Below are 10,315 nucleotides of genomic sequence, written 5' to 3'. Positions count from 1 at the left end.
CGGCAGTGACATTGTTCTGATTGTCTTGCTCTACCGTGTTGACTCTAGTGGTGAGTGTTTGCATCATGTTAGACAACATCTCAATTGTCTTGTTGATGTTCTCGATATCTTCCTTAGTAGCCATTGGTTGAAAGTAGACTGGAGATGGATCTTGTGGAGATGATTGTGGTGGTCTCCTTGTATGCCTCTTTGGTATAAGAGGTTGTTGAGGTATTGACTCGAACCGTAACAATCTACCCCTGCTTCTTGACCAAGTGTTGTGACACCGAAACAAACACACCTTTAATGACCAAACTTAACCTTAACCCATCCGGAAAAAAAAAAAAATTATTTTGAAATCTGAAATTCTCTTTATTTATTTTTTTAAAAAAAATAAAATAGAATATATGGGAGGATACCATCCGACTTACTCCGAAAAAAAAAACGACACAAGACTACCCTAAAATACGGTCATGAAATGGTGCACGACTAACGGAAAAAAGTGTGTGAACACGACATGTGAGTTATTAAGTGAAGGTTATGGACACGTGTTATGACCGTGCAGCTAGACAGAAAAAAGTGTGTGAACACGACCGTTCACCGTCTAACGGTGGGCTGCACCGTGGCACGGCAGATTCTGTCGTGGCACGGCAGTCAGAAGATCTGACTGTTGCCCTGTTTTCCTTCGTACGCAATCAAGTTATTCAATTTTTCCTACGAGACCGACCTAAATGCGACGTTAAAACGTCTATGCTTACGCAAAAATGCCAAATTAATCACAGAAATATTTTTCAAGAATTTTTCAAGTCTCATCCACTCATCTTAGTTAAATATCGATCACCCAAATCGATAAATAACCAAGAATCCTCCCCAGTGGAGTCGCCAAATTGTAGGCATCGCTCGAAGTGCGCCTACGTTAAAGCATGTGTGAATATGCTTGGCACTCATAGGAAGTGGGAATTGACATAATACGATTAGGGACAAGGAAAGTAGGGAGCCGCCAACAAGTTTTAAAGGAACTTGTAAACCGTTCACGGATCATTAAAAGGCAACCACGATAAGGGACAACGATAGGCAACAACGATTAACCCGTGAAGGTTACACCCCATTCATAATCCATGAGATTACTAACTCCATATGGTTCGGAACCACGAAAGGAGGATCGGGGATGATGGTACGAAGTGAGTCATGGAGTCACATTCGCTCGCATTGGCATCTACTCGATTCTTATAGTGAAAAATGATTCCTGTGATCTCAAAGGCATACAAACAGAGATTCAATTTGCTCCAAACTATTATTAGGCTAAATTGGTTAAATATTAATGCAACAAGTAATTCTAAAATATTTGTGATCACTTGATTAATAACAAGTTTAAAAAGGAACCTAAACCGGTTGTCCAAATTATCTTATTAGGCGTGATTTTCAATTACATATTCCCTTTAAACATGCAATATGGTGATCAATAATAATAATAGAATTGACATTAACATTGGAAGCAATTTTACAATAATTCCAACAATATAAAATCGTTAGAAAAATAATAGAAATAAAAAGAGCATAATTCTTACTTTGATTCTGTTTGCTTGCAACTATAAATTAATAAACGAGTTAGTAACTTCAAGGAAATAATAATAAAAAAATAATTAAATTGAATAGAGTTGATTTGGGGCCAAACCCTCAAACAGTTCTACCTTTCACGCCTTGGCTTAAGGACAGAACCACGAGTAAAGTATGGACTCCTTGGAGTGCTTGAAGAAGGAATTTTGAAAGAAGAAGGGTAGGCTAGTGTTTAGGCTAGAGCATAGAGGAGAGAAAAATAGAGAATTAATTGATGCCCCGTACATCAGAAATGAGGGGGTATTTATAGAAAAAATGTGCTGAGGGAACACACGGAACCCTAAAAAGACAAAAACCCTAAAAAAGTACACCGCGACACGGAAAAAGGATACCGTGACACGGGAAATCCCACCGTCAGACGGAGAAGTACCCCGTGACGCGGTGAACAATTGCGGGACGCGGGAAATATTTTAGTGTACGGGGAATAAAACGCGTGAAGGGTTTACGCGGAAAGGACACGGAATTCCCCGTGTCACAGCAGGTGCACCGTGTCACGGGGAATCCCACCGTCAGACGGGGCAGTTTCCCGTGACACGGTGGACAAATGCCATGACGCGGGAGTTTGTAGTCCGTTTTTCCGTCTAAATTCATTTTTAACCCTAATTTCGTTCAGCATTTTAAGTGCCGATTGATAATTTTGGGGCATTTCTGATTTATTATTATTAATTGGGCTAAAAAAAGAAAATAAGTAAATAAAATAAATAAAAGGGTTTGGGCCAAAATAAATAATAAAACAATAAAATAAAAAAGGTTTGGGCTGAAATTAAAAAAACTATGCTTTGACTAAACATCAAGACTGATCCATGGACTATTCAAAAATTAATTAAATACGATTTTTTCAAGCACTCTCGGGATTAAATACTGAACCCGACCAATAGTGGAGGTGAAAGGTTGTTCATCATCGGGTTTGGTTTTGGGGTGACATTTTTAGGTGTCTACAAAGCCGCAAAGCGACGCCCCCATCTTGCACGTGGCACCACCTGATTGCGCAGCCAATCAGGTCATGCAAATTTAGGGTACAAACCCTAAGGAGGTGCAAACTCCCACCCCTATAAATACCCCAATCATTTATGATGGGAAGGGTGGATTGTGACATCATATTAAAAAGAGCACTAAACAGCTCCAACTTCTCTCTACTTTCTCTCTCTAGCCTTTCCGTTTCCGATCACTGACTTGATCGTCGGAGGCGAATATTTCGATAAAGGAATATTAGTTCATTTTACAGGTGTCCGAGTCTCATTGCCTGAAGAACGTGACCAGTGTCCGGGAAATCCAAAAATCACCCGACACAGTTGGGCTGGCCGTGGTGGAAATCGCTGGGCATGGGTGGTTTTTGGGGTCTTTTTTTTTATAAAAAAAATAAGCCAATTATAAGCTAACACGAGTCTTGTATCTTGTGATATTAGGTTGGATGACCGGTTGGGTGTGATAGAAATGAATGAGGTACAAAGTTGGGAGTGATAGTGAATAAACGAAAGTTGAGATTAATATTGGTGGACGAGGCAAAGTTGTGATTAATGGTAACAATTTTTCTTTTTTTAAATAAAAATAATATATTGTTAAAAAATTAGGCCCAAAAACAAGTGAAACTCAAGCCCTTAATGCTAGGCCCAAAATATTTATTTTGAAAATCCAGCAAACCGTATAGTAATATGATTTGGATTCTATTTGAAAATTCAAAGCAAATTAATACGGTTTGAGATATATTCAAAATCGTAAACCAAACTTTCACCCATACTTCATAATACAACGAAATAAATAATCTCAAGCAAAAAGTTTTCTTATTTAAAAAGGGAAAATGTTATACATAGCCCTTAAGGCTACATATAAGCTACACACTAGAATATCCTTTAAATCTATAAAAATGTAAACACTAACTATACTGATTTACACGTGTTTTTGTCACGAATTCCTAATTTTATACAATTTTCAAGGATGTATTTAGGGCATGTTCTCTTCAGCTTAATATCAGTTTAACTCGACTTTGTTCAGTTCAGTTTCAATCAGTTCAGTTCAGTTTAATTCAGTCAAATTCAATTCAGTTCCTAATTTACTTCTCTCATAAAATATTTATTTCAGCTCTATTCAATTCAGTTCAGCTCCAATTAGTTCAGTTCACTTCAGCTCAACTTAATTCAATAACTCAGAACATGCACTTAATGTATTACCCATTTAAAAATTCTGTGTATTGTTTGGAAAAATATACACACTTAGGCTTTGTTTTCTAAGTCGTTAAAACAAATGGTCAAAATCTAAATGTGTACATATATATAAAAAAAAAAAAAAAAAAAAAAAGCCGAGGTAATATTCGAGTATCAACGGCACCTTTATGACAGTGATCATGTTGTACTCGGGATGGAAGAGTAGCTTTAGCACAACGGCTACTTCAAAAATTCCCATCATTGATTAAATGATAACACATAGCTTTCCCAAGTCATAATCTCTCAATATAAGCTGGAATTTTAAGTTTCAATAGTATATTCGTCTTTTGAGTTTTGACACAAAAACCAAATAATAACACTCATTTCTACGGCAGTGCACAACTTGTTCATCGGCCTATACGGGATGAAATGATCCATTTGTTTAACTTGTACTTCGGCCTATTCGGTATTAAAAAGTTTCCAATTAACAAGGCACCAATATGCTATTGTTTTTGTTTTATATGACATATATAATTAAGATTGCTTGTAACTTTGTCACTTACATCAACTATTCCCTTCAATTCATAATAATTGGGACGATTAACATTTATTTATTTAATCATAATTCTTACCATCTTTTTTTCTATTATACAGTATTAAATAAAATGTTAATACTCTTAAAAAAAAAATGTTAGTTGTTGGATTTATTTTAATGTATATTATTGGAATATCAAGTTTTTATTATTTATGAATAAACGGTTAATGTTATTGATAGTCAAAGTTAGAAAAAAACAATACTAATAAGTCAATTATGTGTCAATTATAATGGAACGAAGGGAACAAATTCTTATAGAAGTATTAATTGAGTGAGTGTCACGTGATATATAAACTTGTTTTAAAACAATAACTAGTTTTTGGCCCGTGCGATACCCCAGATTATTACATGAAACTAAGTTATCATTAATATACGTTGTAATTTATGATTTAATTTTCTTTGAATGAATATGTGTTTTTTTTAAAATAATTAAACCATGTGGTATATACATATTTCTTTTACATCTTTATAACATATTTGATAATCAGCTTAGATGGCTAAATATTCAATTTTGTTGTAAGTGGTTTGGAGTTCGAATCTTCTTATCTTCATATTTTTTATATTTAGTGATGATGTGGCATGTTGAGATGTTGGATAGGTGATGTGACGCCATCAAGTGCTTGTGACGTGGCATCATGAAATGTTAGTTAAGTGACGTGGCATAATTTGAAAGAGTCTACGTGACGCATAGATGTTTTTATAAACGCCTTTTAATGTATTAGTATGAATTGATTTCGTAAAAAAGAAATTAAGTTGGAGAAGATATGACACAAATTAACAAAATTAGATATATGTATTGACTTAGGGATAAAATTAAGTTTAAATTTTAATGGATACAACTAGACACATAAACAAAGTTTTTAGAGTTTGACCGATGATGGAGAGAGTAGTAGGATTATTTGAAAGTTTGACTATTTTTGTCGTATTCTTATTGGTTATATTACCTCACTCCCTAATTATTTACCTTATGGTATTTAGGTCAAGATTTAAATCTTAGGATATGCTCACATTTACTGAAATGAACTGATTCGACCTTAAATGAATATTTTATGAGAGAAGAAAATTAGGAGCTGAGCTGAATTGAACTAAACTGAACTAAAATAAAATTAAGCTGAAGTGAACAGACCCTTAGACTCTATATTTATGTTAATATATTAATACGAGGGACCTAATTTACCACCTTGATTAATAAAATTCATTTATTAAGTGGTAAATCATGATTAATTAACAAAATTAAGTTAGTTTTGACATTTTCGTAATTATATCAACTATTATGACCCATATTTGATAAAAAAAAATTATAAATTTAGTTCTAGTGTTGGCACTTGATTGATAAATAAAATGAACTTATATTTTCTCTATAAATATACAAAATAATAATAATAATCTAATATATATATGAATAAAGTAGGAATTTTTCGGGAGTATTCGACGCACCACGTAAGAGAGTATTATTTTGTCCAATAAAAAATTTGATTAATAATTTATTTTAGAATTAAAAATTTTACTCGCCACCTAAGCAAAAGTAACGAATAAGATTTAAGAATTTTGACACACAGGTAAAAAAAACAACGAATATAGATTAATTAAAATTTAAATTATTTAAAAAAACTAATAATTGTTTTCTCTCAAAAAAAAAAAAGCAATAATTATCTTTTTTACATATATGGATGCAAATTTTTTATCACAAATATCTTTAATCTCTCCCTAGCAAATATTACAAAAGTTTGATTTTATATAATAATGTACTCATCGAGACAAATAAAACCAAATCTCATATGACTAATTCCCCATAATTGATAATAGTTAAGAGATTATGGGTCTGTTCTGTTCACCTTATTTTCACTTATTTCAGGTTTAATAAGTTCAGTTAAGTTCAGATAAGGGTTAATAAGTTCAGATAAGTTCAGGGTTAATAAGTTCTAAATTAACGTTCTCCTCACCTTATTTCCACTTATTATATTTATATAGAGTTATTACTAATCAAGATTGCTTTTCACTTTTTTTTTTTTTTTTTGTAAAATTTTATGTGTTTTATTATCATGATTTCATATAAGAATAAAGTAACATTTGCATAAAAAATAAAATTAAAGTAACGTTATACTCATAAGTTATGGTAAGACTAGATAAATTTTGCTTATATAAAAGTTAAGCAAATCAACAAGTTTATTATTTTTGTGAAAAAAACAAAGGGAAATTAATGAGAATGAAAGTCAGATCAACAACAAAACCAAAGGAGAATTTTTACTATTTCTAAACTATAAAATAGTAGTGTTGTTAACCGTTAAGTTTTTACTATTCCTAAGCTATAGAATAGTGATTAATTGCACGTTGTTAAAAGTCAAGCACACACTATTTTTAAGCTATAAAATAGTGGTTTTAGTTTCTTCATGCATGCGTTTAGTTACTATTACTAATATATATATATATATATGCACGCACATGCTTTTTCTTATTCAACAACTAATTAGGTGTATCTTCAAAAACACCAAGAAGGTACTAGAGCTTGTTTATGAGCATTGTAGATAACTTCATTATTTTGATACTAATACACTATTTTCATACTATATTTTTCAGGTTTTGCGAAGGTAGTTTCAATAAAAAGTATACTTGATCGACAACCAAGCTACATACGTAAGTCTATATTAGCTACTAAGTTTGAAATATGTTATACTATCTTACATTATGTTGACAATATTTTATTTCATATACAAGGACATGATTTGCTAACTTATACGAATTTCGGAATTGAGTAGTACGTGTACCTTGGTTTTTAAACTATAGCTTTAGAGTGTTTGTTGTTTTGTGCATTTTTTTTATCTTAGCACCTATATTTGTAAGTCCCAACATCACCCATATTAGTATCTTATTGACTTCATATAGTTAATAATGCTTTGAAAATTTTATTTATTAGCAAAACTATAATGGCTTCTAAGGAAAGGACATCATGGAACAATGAGGATATTGAGATATTTTTGGATTTAATAAAAGAAAACAAAAAGTCAAGAGGTGGCAAGTATAATTGGGACACAATTATATTACGTTTGAATGCAGAAACAGGGAAAGAGTTCGAAAAGAAACAATTGGAAAACTTTTATAGTGACATTAGAGGAAAATTTAAAGCTTGGAACGAACTTAAAAGTTGGATAGGAATTGGTTGGAATGAGGAAACGGGTTGCCCTGTGATTGATCCAAAAGATGAGAAGTGGAAGGCATTTATAAAGGTATTTAGGTTATGAATTTTGCTTTTTGTACTTATATTTTTGTTATTATTACTTGGAATAATATCAATAATTTTTTTTTTCTATTGTATTGCCTTATAGAAACATAAGAACTCTTCAAGCTTTCTAAAGAAACCCTTGATGTTTGAGGATAAGTTGTATGATATATTTGTTGGGACGTATGCAACAAGTAACAAATCTTGGTCTCCCGCCGTTGGAGGACCGACCATACAAACCAAACACAAACAACCCATGATTCTTGTTCAAGATGATTTTAAGGAAGGAGTTGGGGATTCTGATGAAGAACTTAGAACCAAAGATGATGATATGGAAGATACTGAAAGGTCAGCTTACGAAAGCAGGTCCCCTCTCAAGAGCATATCTTCTAGCAAACGTAAGAGTTCGGATTGCGGTGCTACCTCTAGAAAGAGTGTGAAGGATGACATTGAAACTTGCATGGATTATTTAAGAAGAAACATGCAACTTGGTTCCTCTAAGACACAACCTAGACCATCTCCATCAAAATATGAAAAAATGATTTCAATATTGGAAGGAATGCCGGCAGTTAGCAACTACGGAAAGTCTTTCATTCTTCAAGTGTTGGAGTTCTTACGTGATCCAGATGAAAGTGATTTATTTTTGTCTCTTCCGGATAATGAGTTTAGAATCTTGTATTTTGAAGACAAAAATCTCATTCCCAAATGATTGCTATAGGCCTAGCTTCAATGATAACTTGGATGATGATTATTAAACTATCATAAGTCGTCTAAGATGCTTAGCACTTGTTATTTTAAAGTTTGGGTGTGTAAGTTTCATTTTTCCAATATAAAATAAGTTAAATTTTGGTAACTAGTGTGTTTTTATTGTGATATGTGAAACTTTATTTTATTATGTTTCAATGACAAGTAAGAAGAGTCACATATTATTAATTACGTATTTGTTGATTTTTTTTTTTTTTTTTTGAGAAATTAACTTTTATTTTGATTTGTAGAATGGACGAAACATTGCACCAAAATTGTATGATGTATATTGCCTTGCACGAGTTGAAGAGATAACTTACTCAAATAGAACGAATGCCTCTACATGTAGGGGGTGAACCTGGAAGTGAGTGAATACATAGGTTATTGACTGGACATCCTAATTTGTGCAAAGAGCAACTAAGGGTTGATAAAGATATCTTCATAAAGCTTGTTGATGTATTAAGAGGGAAAGAACTATTATCTGATGGTCGATTTATACACGTGGAAGAGCAAGTCGGCACATGTCTATTCATGATGGCTAAAGCTAATTCATATCGTGATGTTGCGGAGAGATTTCAACGTTCGATATCAACCATTTCTATCTACTTCAGAGTAGTGTTGAAAGCTTTGGTTTCATTATCTTGTGATATTATTCGACCATATCAGAGTTTCAATGAATCACCGAAATTAAAAACAATTCATTATATAGGCCATTTTTCAAGGTAACAATTCTAATGTATTTAGTTAGTAAAAATGTTTATCCTAACATGCTACATTTTTTCATTCTAATATTATTTTTAAAAAAATCATTCTTAGAATTGTGTCGGAGCTTTAGATGGTACCCATATAGAAGCAGTTGTTGATTATGTTGGTGGTAAGCCATATAGAGGACTTAAAGGAAACAAAACATGGAATGTCATGGCCGCGTGTTCGTTTAACATGTTATTTACTTTTCTTAATGTGGGCTTCAAAGGAAGTGCACATGACACGACAGTTTGGACACATTTTTTAGGTGATGTAACCAAGAAATTCCCCCGTCCACCTTCAGGTATTATTTAAAGTTTAAATTTGTTGTTACTTAGATAAATATGCTACCTTATTTTTAGTGTATACTAATATTTTATTCTGAATGAATAGGAAAATACTTTTTAGTTGACTCAGCATATCCAAATACTCTTGGATATCTAAGCCCGCATATGGGCAAAGACTTGAGGTATCATTTGCCAGATTTTGAAGAAAGGGGTCCACCTATTGGAAACTTAGAGCATTATAATTATCGACATTCCTCTTTACGTTCAACAATTGAAAGATGTTTCGGCGTATTAAAGAAAAAATGGAAAATCTTAAAGATGATGCCACCGATGGATGAAGCATTTCAATTGTCTATCATTGTTGCAACGAACATTTACGCTACACAATTTTATCCGTCTATACGAATTAGGGATACCAATATTTCAAGAGGTTGAAGAAATGGAGACTAGAGCAGATTATAATTTGTATGATATCCAAAGGAAAAAAGCTATGAACCGTATTCGGGATAAAATAACAAAAGATATATCGAAGTCGGTTGGAGGTGTCGTAGAGGATGATACAGAAGAAGGAGATGATGAGAATGATGATGATGAAGCATTAGAAGATTAAAATTTTATTTGGTGTTATTGCAACATACACTTTTGCTTGTTTCAGTGTTTATTTTTTTTTAATATTTGAAATTATCAAAATGCTAATATTTTCATATTTTATTGCTTTTATTTTAATATATTGTTATATATATACTCATATTACCAATATGTTACACAATATATTTCAAGAATGACAAATAATGTATAATAAAATCTTATAAGTGTTAATAAGGTTTAATAAGGTCAAATAAGTGAAAATAAGTGTTAATGAGGTGTAATAAGTTCAGATAAGTTCAGATAAGGGTTGATAAGTTTAGATAAGTTCAGATAAGCTCAGATAAGTAAAAATCAGGTGAATAGAACACACCCTATAAATGAGACTAACATTTTAAACAAAACA

The 10,315-nt window shown here is 32.3% G+C and overlaps 1 protein-coding gene across 1 annotated transcript; it reads left to right on the top strand.

The window, feature by feature from the left end:
• The first annotated feature begins 8,827 nt into the window (after positions 1-8,827).
• LOC145637009 (uncharacterized) lies at positions 8,828-9,759 on the top strand. Its single transcript, XM_081688529.1, has 3 exons — positions 8,828-8,923; positions 9,110-9,341; positions 9,431-9,759. Exons 1-3 carry the CDS (start codon positions 8,828-8,830, stop codon positions 9,757-9,759), a joined length of 657 nt encoding a protein of 218 aa, XP_081544655.1.
• The last annotated feature ends 556 nt before the right edge of the window (positions 9,760-10,315 follow it).

Source organism: Chenopodium album, chromosome 6, assembly GCF_948465745.1.
Source record: "Chenopodium album chromosome 6, dcCheAlbu1.1, whole genome shotgun sequence".
Classification (NCBI taxonomy): Eukaryota; Viridiplantae; Streptophyta; class Magnoliopsida; order Caryophyllales; family Amaranthaceae; genus Chenopodium; species Chenopodium album.
Note: the sequence above shows the minus strand (reverse complement) of the source record. Positions and strands in the feature narration are given on the sequence as shown.

Excerpts from the sequence above, each read along its gene's own strand:
- LOC145637009 (XM_081688529.1), top strand. The coding sequence starts at position 8,828 with ATGGCTAAAGCTAATTCATATCGTGATGTTGCGGAGAGATTTCAACGT. Across the intron at positions 8,924-9,109 it reads GAGTAGTGTTGAAAGCTTTG|AATTGTGTCGGAGCTTTAGA; the intron begins GTTTCATTATCT and ends AATCATTCTTAG. Across the intron at positions 9,342-9,430 it reads ATTCCCCCGTCCACCTTCAG|GAAAATACTTTTTAGTTGAC; the intron begins GTATTATTTAAA and ends CTGAATGAATAG.